The 18,794-nt window shown below is 37.3% G+C and overlaps 1 protein-coding gene and 1 non-coding gene across 2 annotated transcripts; one reads left to right on the forward strand and one right to left on the reverse strand.

Annotated features, from left to right (window-relative positions):
- Positions 1-2,565: 2,565 nt before the first annotated feature.
- Positions 2,566-7,187, reverse strand: LOC143207071 (uncharacterized). The gene is made up of 8 exons (XM_076420107.1): positions 6,875-7,187; positions 6,442-6,519; positions 6,235-6,283; positions 6,072-6,162; positions 5,883-6,011; positions 5,190-5,392; positions 3,090-5,111; positions 2,566-2,996 (listed from the first exon to the last, which is right to left on the reverse strand). The coding sequence occupies exons 1-8, from the start codon at positions 7,019-7,021 to the stop codon at positions 2,944-2,946; spliced, it is 2,772 nt and encodes a 923-aa protein (XP_076276222.1). The 5' UTR covers positions 7,022-7,187; the 3' UTR covers positions 2,566-2,943.
- Positions 7,188-8,010: 823 nt separating this feature from the next.
- On the forward strand, positions 8,011-8,083 carry Trnav-cac (transfer RNA valine (anticodon CAC)). Its single transcript has one exon. It is a non-coding gene; the product is annotated as a tRNA-Val (tRNA).
- Positions 8,084-18,794: the final 10,711 nt, after the last annotated feature.

Below are 18,794 nucleotides of genomic sequence, written 5' to 3' on the forward strand. Positions count from 1 at the left end.
AGAAATCCGTATTTAGGGAAACCATAATGCCATTAGACCATCACATTCCCGGTCCTCAAAAAGGCAACCGAAATGAATCTGATTTCGAATTGAATTATAGCAAACCGGGTTTGAACTGGCTCCGAATTTCATTATACGCAAAATTCAAGTCTCGTTAAATAAAACTGCCTGGAAATAGTGTTTCTTAATCTTTATTTGAAAAGTTAGTCCGATTAGAGATGCAATCTTTCCCAACGTAACGGCAAAGAAAAGTAATATCTCGTTTTAGGGGTCGACTCAATTGTCACCCTTAATTAAAACATGGTCCAGAAAATTCTAAGGATTGCGATCTTATATGTATAATTGCATAAAACTAACAATAACAATAGCACGACCTTACAAGGGGTAGTTTTCAAGGGCTCGCAGTTAATTTTCCCAGCAGAAAATCTGATGAATAGCATCCTGTTTTCCGAAGACACCAATTGGCGCGGAGAACGTCGGATAAAAGAGGGTAGAAAGTAGCAGGCATGATTTATTTTCCAGATAGAGAAATTACATGGTCCGAAGCTGACACGGGGCCGGCCTTGGATAGGTGGCAGGAACCTGTGCGACACTTGTTTCGCACTTGTTCTCACGAAAGGGCCACGATGAGAGCAGTCCTGGGCTCTCTCGACCCTCTTCCCCGTGTGTCCCGTCCCAGGAGAATTCCTGTTCGAGGAACGCGGTGTGCCGTGCAACACCGAAACCGTCTGTGGTGTGTGTACACTGGGAACACACGGGAACGAGTTCCCCAATGGCGTAGCCTCGTCAATAATTCCTCGACGTTGTAACGAAGGGGACGCGAATCGCTTCGAACTCGCTCGAATATCTCGACGATACTGCCACTGTGCAAAACTATGATTTACCTTCACCCTGAAACTACAACAATCATTTTCTACCTGTAATTTTATATTGTTTTAACCTTCGGTGCAAAATCATCTTGGGAAATGCACTTATTTCAGCGCATTAAATTTATTTAGCGCTTTAGATAAATGTGTCCTGAATGGATAGTCCTGATGGAGTTCCATATCATTTTTAAAAAATCAAAAGCATCGATGATTATAAATATTTCAATAGAATGTTTTTTTCGAACTAGTCCACCAAAATAAATATTCCCGCAAACCATTGGAGTCGAATGACGACGTAGATTGATCGAGGACAGCTTTAGCAGCGAAACGCGAAGAATAAATTGAGCGGCAGCAAATACGCCAATGCGAATGAGCACAAACATAAGGGTGCGCGCGCTCTCTCTCTTGTATGTACACCCGTGTAAACGGAGTTTCGTCTTTTATATCAATACAGAGAGAACGTCAACCCCCCTTAGCGGTCTGATACATATGTCCTTGATTTGTCCGGAGAATAATATTCTCCTGGAAAGTTGATTAAATATTGGTTAGTGATCCCGTGGCCCTCCCCTGCTTCACCCCCGCTGCGCGATTCCACCCCATCGACTGCCAGGCCCATAGGAATACAATTTAATATTTCCACGTCCGAGAGAAAGCTGATAATTTTTCTTCCAGGTTGCACGCGCCACTGTCACTCTCAACGTCATTTTTCCTATTGTCCGAGGCTTTTCCAAAGACAACCGCAATTTCTCCCCGTCGCGCCAGCCCTTCGCTTGCGAAATATTCACCTGCATCTCACGCCACTGCGTTTGCATTCGTTATTCGTCAACTTTTACACAAATAAATATTATTTATGATTCATCTCTTACTTACTTCCTCCCATTGCCTCACCTATACTTCCCCCCTACTGCGAGCTGCATTGTTTTAACAATAATCACAAAATTTTGGTCAAGTTCAGTTCAAGAATCGATAAAGAAAGTAAGTTTCCCAACAATTTCTGTTAAAAAAGATTATTTTCGATTTGCAAAGACTTTAGGAACAGTTTATACCATACCGTGTGGTAAATTTCAATTTCTGGTCAAAATTATTGCTCCCGCAGGCCAGATTTACCGAAACGACCGGATAATTTGTTTTCGGTAAAATAAATTTCCGCAATTGGAAAAAATAACATTCGAAAGCGATAATGTTCGTCCATAACCGTAACGCATCATGATTATCGTCGCGCAACGCGAAGTAAATCGATGTTTCCGGTGTAACGAGACGTAAACTACATTAACGTAGTAATTTTCCGTCGGCGTTCTGTAAAATTGTTGTTCGGGCTTGATTAAAATGGTACAGCAATTATTCGTTTGCTTTTGCGTGTCGTTAGCGTGCCGATAATCCGATTTGCCACGCGTCGATGGCCTCATTATTTTCTGTATCGTAATTAATTTTATTTCTCGGCGTCAGAAACGAGATTAAAGTATTGCTATTCCCTCTTCGAGCTTATCTGCTGGTTCATTAGAATTTGATAGATTTCACTTGAAACGTTTGATGAGGTTTGAAATTGGCGCCACGGCGCGGTGCATTTTAACATTGAAAGATTTTTTCATTCGGTTCAATTTTCGAACTGTCCTACAGAAGATGGTTATACATAATGGAAAACGTTGAATTACTTAAAGATTAAGTTTTAATACTGGAGATTGTACAAATGAAACTTTAGTATCAGACACTTGATTCGTTCACAAACATAACGAGAAACGGAGGTTCATCTTGATCACATCAAAGTACGTATAAACGTATAAACATTAAACTAATACTATTCCTTTCAAAACGCTTTCTCTGTAATTTTCATTTCCTCGTATACTTTATAAATAAAAATTTCCGCAGATCGATCATTGTACGACGGTCGATACAATTAAATCTTGCATTTTCGGCAAATGTGCAAACTGCGAAAGCTGCGATTCGTCCGGAAACCAAGAGTTGCAAAATATCTCAATACTGTAGGAAGAATATAATAAAAAATGGTGTGTATATCTTACCGAACTACTTTAAAAAAAAAGGATAATATGTGTAATACAATATACATAGCAAGAGTCAGTCATTGTTTGAAGTAGACAGTCTTTGCGCAGGCATCCTTCACAATCGTGTGCTCTGCAACAAAACCACGAAAAAACATATTTTCATCATGATTTGCATAAGAGAACTACTTTTTCAAAATTTCTCAAATGATTTTTCTATGTTTACCATGACTCGGTCGATGATGGACCTCCTCCCAATTACTGTAACTTTTCCTCATGTTCGTCCCAAGCTCCGCGTGCTGCAGACCGGAGATATTTTTGTATTCAGCATCTTCCACAATTTCCACAAGATTCTGCTTCGAGACACGAACCTCGCAGATATTCGAATTTTGTTCGCACTGCAAGTCCGATTGACTGCGCGGTCGGTAATAGAACATTTTCCTGGGTTGGTCAACCCTTTCGTATGTAACAGCAGGGCGGTTCATGCTCTTCTCTTTCACGTACACCACCTTGTTTTGCTCGTGCGAAGGCAGGAGCAAAATTTTCTGCGTTGGTTCCGGTGGGCAGGACACCAATCGGTAATTGACCTTCAGATTCGCGTCTGGATTATCTACAGAGGTGAACTGGGGTCGTTGCTTGCTCTGGACGTATATGGGGATCCTCTGAGCCTCGGAGTCGTCATCGAACGCTAGGTACTTCACCGGTTGTTCCTCGAGGACCACAGTGTCCGCCATGTACTGAGTGGCGCACTTCGCTCTCTGGTCTTCCATGGGCAAGATGTTCAGGTTCTGGACGCCTTTCAGTATACCCACATTAGCAGCGTTATCCTGACGATAGACCTTCTCTGGGAGGACTTTCCCGTAATCTTGAACCCCGTTCAATTCCTTCCCCCTATCCACAGCCACGAAACAGACGGTATGATTTTTGCCAGGGTGTTGTAGCTTCCCGACGAACAGTTCCTCGCAAGCAACAGGCTCCTGCTGCACCTGCAGAGGTCGCACCTGAGGAACGCTAACCTCTTTCAGCTCTTGACTACAGTAATTCGAATCAACAGAGTTGTCCGAACAGTAGAAGGACTGGTAACAGTTGGACGCAGCTCGCTGAAAGTCTCCACACTTCTCCTGCTGCTGGGGAGCCTCCTGCCTCACCAGACAGATGTTCGAATCCACTGGTCTCTCAGCCACCAGGTCGTTCAGATGCGGACACTTGTTGCGAGAGTCCTTCTTGGTGAATATCAGTGTCTTCTGGATCATAGGGATCTTCCTGATCCTCTTCTGGAAAACGTTGTTGACCCCTGATGGCTCAGGATCCCATTCAGAGTTCTTCCCAAGGTCCTTCCGTAGACTGGGCGAGGCCACCACACAGGTCTGCACATTTAGGATACTCGTGTCAGAGCTACACACAGCTTCCCTCGAATTTTCCAACTCGAAATGCAGCGGGGTGAATGAAACATTTGGGTTTGGCTTTTCTATCGTCTTCTCCGTTGGGGAATCGAACAAGCTGATCTTGTTGCACCTCCGGAGTATGGCTGGGACGTGCTTCAGGTTCTTAGCATTCATCTGATGCGTGGCTTTCGCGTTACCCTTCGCCTGGTGTCTTTTTATCCTATTGTTTAAGGAATTCGTCGTTTGGGTGCGTTGATTTTTGCGTTTGACTAAATGCTTCTTATTCGTCGGCTCTCTCAGCATCTCCGTCACGGACCTTGAGAATAAAAGTGCTTTTCGGTCACTCTGCGTGTCGGACTTGTCTATCCTAGCAACCACTTCATTATCAAGACTTTTTTCGCGACACCCTTCTAGAGGAGCGTCGTCTGGAACCCTTCCAAAGAAATAAGAGTCCCCACTGCGTGCATGGTGTTCGGACTCTACCTTGTCGATTCTGCGCTGGCCCAGCAAGGAAACGCCGAATAAGAGATTGGGCGAGGGAACTTCTTTCCGTTTCTCACGATGGATCGCATTCGATGGCACGATCGAGTACTGATTCGCCTGCGAATCGACCTGTTTCATCGGTTTTTTGTAGACGTCGTGGGGGTCCTTGGTGACCACTGTTGCCGCAATTAGGTCAGGGGATTCACCGTAACCGGAAGTACTGTACACCGCTTCTGGGATAACGGGATTTGTGCCGAGGCAGCTCGGGGTGACGCATTCATTCAAAATTTGACCACGTTTGATCATGTCTTTCAGGAACTGGCTGTGGTAGGACGCTGCGTAGGCGCCTCTCAACTTCTTCTTTACAGATGACAGTCGATCTATTAGCCGTTTAGCGAAATTAATTGTTTATCAGATTCTCAGATTTTTTCAAATAGAATCGACGCTGATAAAATTACCTGCTGTTAACTCATTTGGAAGGTTCAGTCCCTCGAATTCTGTACAAATGGTGGCACTCAGTTCCTCGTATTGCCTAATGGCAGAATCTTGTGGCGACGGAGTGTGTACTACCTTCCTTTTGTCCGCGACTAAGGAAAACAAATCAGGACACTTAGACGGACCAACGTGTCCTTCTTGTTCGCCCCTGATACGTCGTTTTGTTCTAGAAAGAAGTACAAATTTTGTATTATAGTAGACTATCAAACTTATTAATCTACCATAATGTATTATCATATAATATAAAATTGATTATAATGTATCACAAAATTTATAAATTTGTCATCATACATTATATCATAAAATCGATAAATTTGTTGCAATATACAGGGTGTCCCAGACCAAGTGTAAGTCCCGGAAATCGGAGGTTCCTTGGATCATTTGAAGCGACATTTTCCTGTGCAAAAATGGCGTCCGCGGCTTTGTTTAGCAGTTATTAACGAATTATTAACGTTGGCGATACACCGTGACATCGCGCGGCGGCCCAGGGCGCGCTCTGATTGGTCCGTGGTTTTTCATTAATAACTCCTAAACAAAGCCGCGGACATCATTTTTGTAAAGGAAAATGTCGCTTCAAATGACCCAAGGAACCTCCCATATCCGGGACTTACACTTGGTCTGGAACACCCTGTATACATCATTTACCTGAGACTTACCCAACCACTTTACCCAAAATTGGACTCACAGAATGCACACTTGGCGGAGTTGGGTGGAGAATGTTTTTAGCAGCGGGATCTAGTAGTAGATCGTTAGGCTGTTCTCGATCGTCGTTGATCACGATGGTCCTAAAAATGTGTAAAAAATTTATTTCAATTGAACTTGCAATTATTTTGCACTTTACATACTGGGCGTTGGTATCGTAGCCGTGGAGAAGCTTCAGAACGTTCCCTTCTAACCTGGCATTGTTTGATTCACCCAAAAGAACCTGAGGTTGTGCTAGAAACAATATGAAATATTCAAATTTCTTACAGAATGAATGATCATTAGAAAAACAATTATTAAACTTACCTCTTCGTATTTCTTTGCCTATGGCGCCATTTCTGTAGATCCCAGTCAGCTGTAATAAAAAGTTAAGATGGTACATTCATTCCGAAGTTGCTTGTAATTTTGATTAGGTTGTCCCAACAGTTCGTTTCGTTTTCGATTTAAATAAATTCGAATTCACGTTAATATCGATTAACAAAATGGGGTACTCACGGAGGAAGAATTACTTACTCTAGGAAGAATTCGGTTCGATGTTTTTTTCGAATTTCGCGGCTTGACCAACTTGCCATCGGTTTTCGTCTCTTTGCCCTGGAAGAGATTATTTGTATTGAAGCGAGTGATCCAGAATTAAGATGAATACAGATGAAGAAAAATCGCTCAATGTATACATATTCCTCCCGTATGTCCGCGAAACGGTACAGGAGCTTTACAAAATTGCTCTGCCAGTTGCATGACTTCCGGTTCCGCTGCAAAAATCCCATTTTTACACAAGAATTCGAAATAGTACGCGTGAACGAAGTATGTTTACATCCCGTCACGTTCACAGTCGATACACTCATTCACGCGTAATAAACCTGTCAGCTATTATTGTACAAAATGCGAATTCAACACCTCGTTAAAATCGCAGATTCTTATCAAATAAATGTTAACAATGTTGTCATACTTTTCCAGGCTTGCGCAGTCCGCAGTGTAAGTCAATTAGGTCCTTCTTGCGTCGTTTCTTCTTGGCCCTCACTCTCTGCTCCTCTCGTACATTATTTTTGCGTTGTCCTTTCGTACTGCTGCAGCCTGATTCCGTCACTCGGCCCATCACGTCGCGCAGGCCGCGCGCCTAATCTGCCCGCTGCGCTGTGTGTACTGTCGGACGTCGCGACGACGGAAATGCTTGCCATAAGCCCGACCTGCTGGTTAACAACTCCCCCTGTTCCTGAACTGCTCTCACCTTTCTCCTCCCGGTGACCGAGACGTCGCAACAAGTGGCGGGCCTGCTAAACGTAAACAAACAATATTTTACAAGCTCCACCGTCGCTGTTCCACCTTTGATGCAATACTTACCGACGTCTCTCGCAAATGACAACGGCTCCTGGACTAGGTTAATGACGTGTAAATACGACTTGAAGTGTGAGTTGCGATTATTGATGATCGAGTTGGTTCAGGTTCGAATTTCTTGGATTTCTTCAGCTTGTAAGGGTTGTGCGATTTGTTTGGCTCCACTACTCGAATAGAGCACACTGCCGAACCTGATTTATTCATTTGAATTCGTATACATAGAATTCATTGTTACGCGTAAGATTTAATTATGTGATAAAACATGGTCGTGGAAATGTATTTTTAATGTGAATTTTGTGATAGTCGGCAAGTATCCCTGATGGGGTTAAACGCTAACTTGACAACAGACGAACGACGCCATTGTGGAAGTCAGTTTAGGCAAGTACGTTTGAATCATACTGACAATTCGAGTAATTTGTAATCTCACATCGGTATAGCATTAGTTGTAACGTGTAAGATGTAATTATGTGAAAAGATACGTTGTAGAAATGTATTTTTAATGTGAATTGAAATTGATTTTTTATTTTTGAGTTGAACGTTTACTTGACGTATGAATGATACTGACAATGAGAGACAGAATAAGGTATGTACATGTAATATGTTCGTAATCTCACAATACTGCCATCAATGAATATATTTGTGTGTACACAGTTTGTGAATTAATTGTGTACATTTGTTCGTTGACGAGTACAAATAATTAGAGCATGCATTTTCGTTTTCAGAAACATTTAAAACTCGATCCCTACCAGCGTTTCCGTAGTGTAGTGGTTATCACGTGTGCTTCACACGCACAAGGTCCCCGGTTCGATCCCGGGCGGAAACAGTTATTTTTGATATTATTTTTTTCACATTTGTGCGTCCCAATAATTAATTTAATACCGCGATAGTAGAAATTATAACAAGTTCTAGTTGAGTAATGTAAGAAAGATTTATTCAATTATTTTTCTGTAGAATAATTTTTGAACTTGATCAAGTTCTCTATCTATCGCGAATCCAATGCAACATTGCAACCTATGCTGGTCGGTAATAATATACTTCTTGACCGGTCGTAGATAAAACAGAACATCTACAGATATTTATATTATCACCGGCGAGATACTGCCACAGACGAGATATAGCACCGACGAGATACTATTAAAGACTGCCAGCCCCTGTGTTATTCCGCGGGACCAGTAAGTGGGCGCGAGTGGGCGCGGGGATAACGTGAAAGTTACAGTGATCTGATATACCACATCGCTAAAAGTTCTAAATAGTGCCAAAATAGTGCCAAAACATCGTCTGAAATATGGCGGAGAATGTAACATTTAATAATAATCGATATGGTTTCGTGATAATTCGCATTCTCACCGATACATCGCGACGAGAATCTCCTCAGTGGTCTTCTTTACCGACAAAATGCTGTCGTTGGCCTTCTGTTTCTCTGGATGGAGCCAGAATATATCCTAGAGGGCGTAAGAAATACCGAAAAATTCGAGTCCCGCCAACTCCCGTAAGGCTGGCAGCACCGACGAGATACTGTTAAAGACTGCCAGCCTTACGGGAGTTGGCGGGACTCGAATTTTTCGGTGTTCTCTTACGCCCTCTAGGATATATTCTGACTGGAGTGAGAAACAGGAGGCCAACGACGGCATTTCGTCGGTGCAGAAGACACTGTATTGGTATCGTGTTAGCAACGCGCCCGCGCGCTACACTCACCAGCGTACCTTTACTATATCCGTGTGCGCTGCTTGTGCGCTTGTGCCAGCCACAATCTATTTTTAGAACTTGCCATGTTGCCATGCTTTACGGCTTACGGAAACGAAACTGAAATTCGACTGTCGAGCCGTCGAGCGTATGAATCGCAATCTGGAGCTAGCCTTCTGGTCCCCGTGCAGCGAGGATTTTTTTTTTATTTTTATTTTTCATTACTTTTTTAATTACATTTTTTAACCTTCCAAAAATTTTAAAATGTTAAAACTATGTTCAAAATATGTATTCATTTTAAATAGAAACGTTTTGTTACTGTCATAATTGCATTAATAAAAATTGGTATATGAGAACACGTTGATGGTATTTATTTGGACTGATTGGAGAATACGAAAATGCAGGAAGTATTTTTTAGTTTATGAAACAATTTGTAGATTTATTAGTTGTCAAACAAATAATAAAATAAATTGTATAATATATATAAATTGATTTTATACTAGCATACACAAGTTTATTTGATCTTCTGTCTTCCTATAATAAAAAAACACAGTCATAACTATAATTATAATAGAATTTCATAAAATATTGAGGTTATTGCAAACTCATCTTTTTTCGCGATGATGCTCTAATTTTATTGCTTCTCTCGAATGTCCATTTCCTTCCGAGACAGTGCGTTTCTAAGTGTAAATAAAAAATGTTGATATAAAATGTATCATAATTAAACTACAATTATTCTAATAACGTAGAATGTAGTACATATTAAGTTTTAATTACCAGGATTTTCTTCTTCGACGTTAAGCACCCTTTACTGCTTCTCGTAATTTACGTATATGGACATTAGGGTGGACCTTATTTTTCGACCATGAAATTTTTTTGTCCCGTAAACCAGAATTGTAACAAATGTTGAGAAAATGATCTGGAAAAATTTTGGGGCCGATTGGATCATGGGAAAATGAGGCGCAGCAAATTTGAAAATTTTGAATTTTTTAAATCTTTACATAAATAGACGTTATGATATATCGTTGAATTTGTCTTTTTTCTCTTTAAGAATCCGTATGTAGCATAAACAGTTGTTGATAGAAAAAACATCCGTGACTTTGAAAACTTGAAATAATTACTTTGAAAAAAAATTTTTTCTCTGATACTATATCCACCTCCTTATATACTACAACTTTTGTTTGAAGAGTTTTTTTATATATACATAACTGACAGAGATATTAAGGGGCGTAATTTGCATTATTCGGAAGCATACAACTGCGCATATGTATAGCTATTTTCATAGCTACATGCTGCCGAATAATGCAAATTACGCCTCGTAAACGAAAAAATAGGACTTTTGAGGCAGATAGCGCCCTAGATCGATGTTTTATCTAGCGTTTTTGACTAGTGAAAAACCCCGTGTTTGTATTATCGAGAAATGAGTAAATGAATATTTTGCAATCCTGGAAGTCTCTCTACTCCCTTATAAATAAATTCATTAATACGCTCCAATCTACAAAAGAAAAACAGTTAAAATATCGGAAAAAGAAGTTATTATGAATAATAAGTAGACTGACTGAAACATAGACTGAAGGTGGTCAATGATACCGCTGAACGGGGCGTTAAACTAATGGAGGATCATATTAAAATTTTATATAGAAACAAAGTGGAGAAATAATATATACTATACAAACTGTGATGGAATATCGACAGCAGTATCCTGACGCCACAAAACAGATTTGTCAAAGGATTTTTAAATATTTTTTAATATAGAGAGAGAAACACCTGATCAATCGCTACATGCGATCAATTGCATTTTTAAGAGGCATTGAAGACAGCTTATTAACTGAGAGTTATTAAAGTTTTCATTTTCCTCAGAGTCAGTAAGTTCTTTATTTTTCTCGGAGTCATTAAGTTTTCCATTTTTCTTGGAGTTATTCAATTTTTCATTTTCCTCAGTGTCGTCAAGTTTTTTCATATAGTCCAGTCGGCAGGTCGAAAAAAGGCGTCTACCTGGAAAGTATTCCGAACTTAATGAAATTTTGACACGTCATTTAGGGGTACTCTGGGGTGTCGAATCTCAGTTTTCGACCTCGAGGACCCTGTGCTAACTTGGGGAGGGGGAAAAACCCACTACTTTTATTACCTTGTTTTGGTTTTTCGCCTATCGGGCTCGAGTCGGGTACGCGATACATCAGACACATCGGGAAGCTTATGACTAGACTGCGGATTTTATGCATGTATGACAAAAATGTACACGTTCAATTTAAAGCAGTGGACATGTTAAAAATATTTAAGGACATCAACGTATTAGTTTCAGCTTAATAGGATAATTAAAAGAAGAATACAATTTATATTTGGCTCATGTGCCGTGCAATCAATGCAAACATTTTTTATTTTGCATAAAGATCCGCAGTGTACTCATGACTCACCTTTGTCGGGCGGCTTCTAAAACAATAGAACAAGATCGCGCGAACGAGTTATCGCGATACCCGAGAATCAACTGTGCGTTCTTATGAAATAGATAATAATAATAATGGTACGTATTTCTTTCATAACTTGTCCATAATGTGATTTTTATATAAGTACATTAGGTATATTCGGCAGACATGTGCATGATCGTTATTTGTATTAAAATTTGAAATAATGCACGTTTCACGTGAAAAAATTATAAGAAAATATTTACAACGTGGTATGTAATAAGTTATGATAACTTTTCAGTGGGTGATGTTTTTATTAACTGTTAAGTAACCTACTTAACTATCATTAATCTTACACAAATTCTTAAAAGATAATATATAGTATACAATATAAAATAAAATAGAAATTAACTTAAAATAAAATCATATAAAATAAAAAACTAGAGGGTTATTGTTGCTCGCTCGCTTCGCTCGCTCGCGAGTAGGGTTGTTTTTGCTCGCTCGCTTTGCTCGCTCGCGGATAGGACTGCTCTTGCGAAAGGGTTAGTGGTACGCATGGCTAGTAGTACCTATAGCTATTAATGTTTTTTTTTTATTTGGTGTGTGACTCTCCACGAGCCACACAAAGAACTTCCCGATTCGTTAGTTGCAGTATATTATTATCATTATTAAGTGTACGTTTTAAGAAGATTATACGTTTTCAGGGAAATCCAATAGTTTTCTACTTATCAAAATGTTTGCTATATGGCGTCACATTAAACCAACATCGTATGCTCGTTGCTCGCTTGATTCCTTGTTATAGCATACTAATGTTGCAAAATAAATTGTCTTAATTAGTTTTTCGCAAACGATACAATTCCTCATTATCCGGGTTTGCAGTATTGATCTTGGTTTTCTGCGATACTGTTAATTTAAATTGTCCCAAAATATATAAACCGCGCTTAATTTTCAAACTCTGCTCAGTGCTACATACAACATTTGTAAAGTTCGTTTTTCTGATGTTTTAAAATTCAAACATACTTTTCTCGTATGTTTGTCCCTGATTTTTATGAATCGTAATCGCTTCAGCAGGAACCACTGGAAATTGACTACGTGTGATTTGATATTTTTCCTCACTCGACATATTTACTTGATTCGATATTTTTATTATTGGTGTAAAATTTTGATCAATATTTGTGCATTTTTCATATAATCACGATAACGAGTTCTTACTTTCACTCCTACTCTGGCCAATTGAAAATCTAACCACAATATAGACGGAATTTTAGTATTTTCTTGAAAAGTAATAAATTTTAATATTCCGCATGTGTGCTCCATCAATCAATCCGTTTTCAACATCAATGTTATTAATAATTATCATATAGTTTATATTAATTTTCAATTTAATCTCAGTTAATAATTCGTTTTGAACTGATTGTTTTTTTAAAGATTGTAATATAAATTTTTTTTTGTACTTTCATCGATATTCTTTGAAAATGTATTCTCGCGAGTAGAGATGATTAACTCACTCTTGCATTGGGATAATTTTCGATTATTGTAAGCGGAAACATCATCGTAAGGTACAAAAAAAAATTTAAAAAAAATTTTTTTTTTTTAATTTTAAAGAAATCGAAAAAAATTTTTTTGTGTAATTACGTTTGTTTCTTCGGTGGAAACTTTCCGTTCTCTCGTATAAATTGCATTGTTGAATGAACTTCTTTCGAAAAAACTAAAAAAACTAAAAAACTACTTGACCAAAATGGACCAAAATCTAATCAGCTCTAAGTTACAGCGGGGCATATCGATTGCATCATTCATCATCCTGATCGCGTTGTTACTTTTTCTGAAAACGTTAACGAAAAATTTGATTACATAGAAACGGCCATACGCGCGCACACACACACACACACACACATATACGAACATTTTGCTGAAAATAGTCTAAAATGACTGCAATGACCATGAAACGTGAAAATCTGCTAAAAAATCGATTTTCGATTTTCGGGGTCATTACAATAACTTCCCTATAAAATCGGGAAGTTAATTATATAGAGCCTATAGATAATACAGAATAAAATATAAACACGAAATATAATACGTATAATGTTTATATTTATATTTCGTTTTTAATTATTGCCATACTTTACCATATTGTAATCTTCTAGGTGTATTGTATAACTTCCGTAAAGACATTTTAATGATATTATCGATACATATCTAAGTTCATTCGGAGAAAATTCGTTAAAAAGCTAGAAATAATGTCTTTTAAGTTTTTCACATGAAACGTGCATTATTCAAGCTTTAATACAAATAAAGAGCAGGCACGCGTTTGGCGAATATACCTAATGTAGTTATAAAAAAACCAAGTATATTAAAAATCACGTTATAAGTAAAGAAAGAAAACCATTATTACCATTATCTATGTCATAAGAACGCAGAGTATTTGAATCTCGGATAACGCAATAACTCGTCTGCCCGAACTTGTTCGATTCTTTTCGTACCCGCCCGACGAATTCGAAGTCGAATCGAAGGGCCGCCGCCGGACTTTCTGCGACCCGACCCGACTCGAACCCGAACATCGAGCGGCCCGCACATCCCTAAATTATTTATAATTATAAATATATTATATTAAATGACCTATATTATAATAACCTATATTAGGTAATTATTATCACACTTTAAATAAGTAAATATGGCTCAAATTATGCCGTATTTAGGCTCATTTTAATTAGAAGGATCTCACAAATACGTTGGTAATTCCGTAAAAAAGATTGAAAAATAAAAAACTTTCCTATGTGCATTGATGTAATCGGTACGCAGCCTTTTGAACTGTGTCGGCTGCCTCGTACCTCAGTCACTCTTTGTCGTTTACGAGCTGTCGTAAGAAAAGTTCTGGTACATATGTTGATAGTCTAAAAATATGATCAATGCTATTTTTCAATTTCTCTAAAAAACCTGCATTTGTCGAATTTTTGCGTGTTTTTCACTTTGTGTAATTAACATTTTGAACCAAAAAATCGGGAAAAAATCTCAAATATCAATTTCAATTAAATGCAATTATATGATTAAATTAATGCAAGTAAATGGGGAAAATGGACCGAAAATTGAATGGCACAACGGCTGTTTAAATAATTCGAAGGACTATCTCGTCCGGCTAGGCCCTTCATTCCAAATTGTAATATTCCAATATTCCAATATCATTTTAAATATATTCAAGTACTATTTAAAACTATTAATGAGTTTTAACAACAAAATATTTTAAATAGAAAACTAAATTTTGACATATAAGATAAGATTATAGCAAGCTTGCTATAAATGTCGAAAACTCGAGTCTGGCCAGAGACATTCAATTTTCAGGAAACACTATTCTATGATGACGAACGGAGAAAAGGGAAGTGAAGCTCGGGGGCTTCGGTCGCCGTGGAGTGGAGTGAAACATTGTAACATGATACGGGTCGGGTCGGGTATATCGGTGTGAGACTACTAATCAAACAACAAAGCTTAATTATTTATCATTATTTTTTTATGGGATTTTCCTTAACATATTTGGTAAATTTTGTTTCTTTTTATGAAAATGATACCAAAATTATATAATTCCGATGATATTTGCTTATGCAATGAGCGACGCAAGTTTCGGACACAAAGAAGGACAGCGTCGGGAAAAAAAGAGACGCGGAGAGTCCTTATTCTTTTAAGATTTCGACTTCGACTTCGTCTGCTAGCTCTTCGTCTCGTCGCACAATGTACTCATAAATGAATCATGTTTCAGGAAGTGGTTCAGTTCAGAATGAAATAAAATAATGTTACACGCACTTTTTAAATAGCGTCATATATGGTGCAAGAAATATTCGTATAGAGTCAAATAGAATTATTTTTTTAGATATCTTCGTACGAAATACTGCCTCTAAATAACATTGTATGGATAGGAGCCGTCGAAAATTAGTTTAATTAGTTAATACTTTTATCTTGTTACTACCTCTACTTTAATAATTGCAGTCAATAATGCTGTCGAGCATTACAAGTATGGGATAAATAAGTAAAAAAATTAATTTTCTGTTTCCTACTAAGGATCTTAATAAGAACAATTGAATTTTGTCATTACACAACATAACAAAATATTTTTTAAGAATCATTATTTTATATATAACGCAATAATGTTCAAATTACTTTTAAATTCCAATACATTTGTAGAATATTACGTAGTAATTACTTCCATTTTTCCTACATCTATAAACTATCGATTATATTGTAAACAATTATTACAATGGTGATAATAAGGAAAATAAGAATGCAATAAGAGAATTATATGTATATAGTATTATAAGGCAATTACAGAATAGGTAATGTCAGCATTCTACTATATCATTCTTCTTCAACTTGACGAATATCTCGTCGATTGTGGAACTTTTACCGCTGTGGTATATCAGATCACTGTACCTTTCACGTTATCCCCGCGCCCACTCGCGCCCACTTACTGGTCCCGCGGAATAACACAGGGGCTGGCAGTCTTTAATAGTATCTCGTCGGTGGCGCGGGGATAACGTGAAAGGTACAGTGATCTGATATACCACAGCGGTAAAAGTTCCACAATCGACGAGATATTCGTCAAGTTGAAGAAGAATGATATAGTAGAATGCTGACATTACCTATTCTGTAATTGCCTTATAATACTATATACATATAATTCTCTTATTGCATTCTTATTTTCCTTATTATCACCATTGTAATAATTGTTTACAATATAATCGATAGTTTATAGATGTAGGAAAAATGGAAGTAATTACTACGTAATATTCTACAAATGTATTGGAATTTAAAAGTAATTTGAACATTATTGCGTTATATATAAAATAATGATTCTTAAAAATTATTTTGTTATGTTGTGTAATGACAAAATTCAATCGTTCTTATTAAGATCCTTAGTAGGAAACAGAAAATTAATTTTTTTACTTATTTATCCCATACTTGTAATGCTCGACAGCATTATTGACTGCAATTATTAAAGTAGAGGTAGTAACAAGATAAAAGTATTAACTAATTAAACTAATTTTCGACGGCTCCTATCCATACAATGTTATTTAGAGGCAGTATTTCGTACGAAGATATCTAAAAAAATAATTCTATTTGACTCTATACGAATATTTCTTGCACCATATATGACGCTATTTAAAAAGTGCGTGTAACATTATTTTATTTCATTCTGAACTGAACCACTTCCTGAAACATGATTCATTTATGAGTACATTGTGCGACGAGACGAAGAGCTAGCAGACGAAGTCGAAGTCGAAATCTTAAAAGAATAAGGACTCTCCGCGTCTCTTTTTTTCCCGACGCTGTCCTTCTTTGTGTCCGAAACTTGCGTCGCTCATTGCATAAGCAAATATCATCGGAATTATATAATTTTGGTATCATTTTCATAAAAAGAAACAAAATTCACCAAATATGTTAAGGAAAATCCTATAAAAAAATAATGATAAATAATTAAGCTTTGTTGTTTGATTAGTAGTCTCACACCGATATACCCGACCCGACCCGTATCATGTTACAATGTTTCACTCCACTCCACGGCGACCGAAGCCCCCGAGCTTCACTTCCCTTTTCTCCGTTCGTCATCATAGAATAGTGTTTCCTGAAAATTGAATGTCTCTGGCCAGACTCGAGTTTTCGACATTTATAGCAAGCTTGCTATAATCTTATCTTATATGCCAAATTTTAGTTTTCTATTTAAAATATTTTGTTGTTAAAACTCATTAATAGTTTTAAATAGTACTTGAATATATTTAAAATGATATTGGAATATTGGAATATTACAATTTGGAATGAAGGGCCTAGCCGGACGAGATAGTCCTTCGAATTATTTAAACAGCCGTTGTGCCATTCAATTTTCGGTCCATTTTCCCCATTTACTTGCATTAATTTAATCATATAATTGCATTTAATTGAAATTGATATTTGAGATTTTTTCCCGATTTTTTGGTTCAAAATGTTAATTACACAAAGTGAAAAACACGCAAAAATTCGACAAATGCAGGTTTTTTAGAGAAATTGAAAAATAGCATTGACCATATTTTTAGACTATCAACATATGTACCAGAACTTTTTTTACGACAGCTCGTAAACGACAAACAGGGACTGAGGTACGAGGCAGCCGACACAGTTCAAAAGGCTGCGTACCGATTACATCAATGCACATAGGAAAGTTTTTTATTTTTCAATCTTTTTTTACGGAATTACCAACGTATTTGTGAGATTCTTCTAATTAAAATGAGCCTAAATACGGCACAATTTGAGCCATATTTACTTATTTAAAGTGTGATCATAATTACCTAATATAGGTTATTATAATATAGGTCATTTAATATAATATATTTATAATTATAAATAATTTAGGGATGTGCGGGCCGCTCGATGTTCGGGTTCGAATCGGGTCGGGTCGCAGAAAGTCCGGCGGCGGCCCTTCGATTCGACTTCGAATTCGTCGGGCGGGTACGAAAAGAATAGAACAAGTTCGGGCGGACGAGTTATTGCGTTATCCCAGATTCAAATACTCTGCGTTCTTATGACATAGATAATGGTAATAATGGTTTTCTTTCTTTACTTATAACGTGATTTTTAATATACTTGGTTTTTTTATAACTACATTAGGTATATTCGCCAAACGCGTGCTCTTTATTTGTATTAAAGCTTGAATAATGCACGTTTCATGTGAAAAACTTAAAAGACAATATTTCTAGCTTTTTAACGAATTTTCTCCGAATGAACTTAGATATGTATCGATAATATCATTAAAATGTCTTTACGGAAGTTATACAATACACCTAGAAGATTACAATATGGTAAAGTATGGCAATAATTAAAAACGAAATATAAATATAAACATTATACGTATTATATTTCGTGTTTATATTTTATTCTGTATTATCTATAGGCTCTATATAATTAACTTCCCGATTTTATAGGGAAGTTATTGTAATGACCCCGAAAATGGAAAATCGATTTTTTAGCAGATCTTCACGTTTCATGGTCATTGCAGTCATTTTAGACTATTTTCAGCAAAATGTTCGTATATGTGTGTGTGTGTGTGTGTGTGTGTGTGCGTGCGTGTGTGTGTGTGCGTGCGCGCGCGCGCGTATGGCCGTTTCTATGTACTCAAATTTTTCGTTAACGTTTTCAGAAATAGTAACAACGCGATCAGGATGATGAATGATGCAATCGATATGCCCCGCTGTAACTTAGAGCTGATTAGATTTTGGTCCATTTTGGTCAAGTAGTTTTTTAGTTTTTTTAGTTTTTTCGAAAGAAGTTTATTCAACAATGCAATTTATACGAGAAAACCGAAAGTTTCCACCGAAGAAACAAACGTAATTACACAAAAAATTTTTTTTCGATTTCTTTAAAATTAAAAAAAAATTTTTTTTAAATTTTTTTTTGTGCCTTACGATGATGTTTCCGCTTACAATAATCGAAAAT

The sequence above is a fragment of the Lasioglossum baleicum genome, chromosome 3 (genome assembly GCF_051020765.1).
Source record: "Lasioglossum baleicum chromosome 3, iyLasBale1, whole genome shotgun sequence".
NCBI classification, from domain to species: domain Eukaryota; kingdom Metazoa; phylum Arthropoda; class Insecta; order Hymenoptera; family Halictidae; genus Lasioglossum; species Lasioglossum baleicum.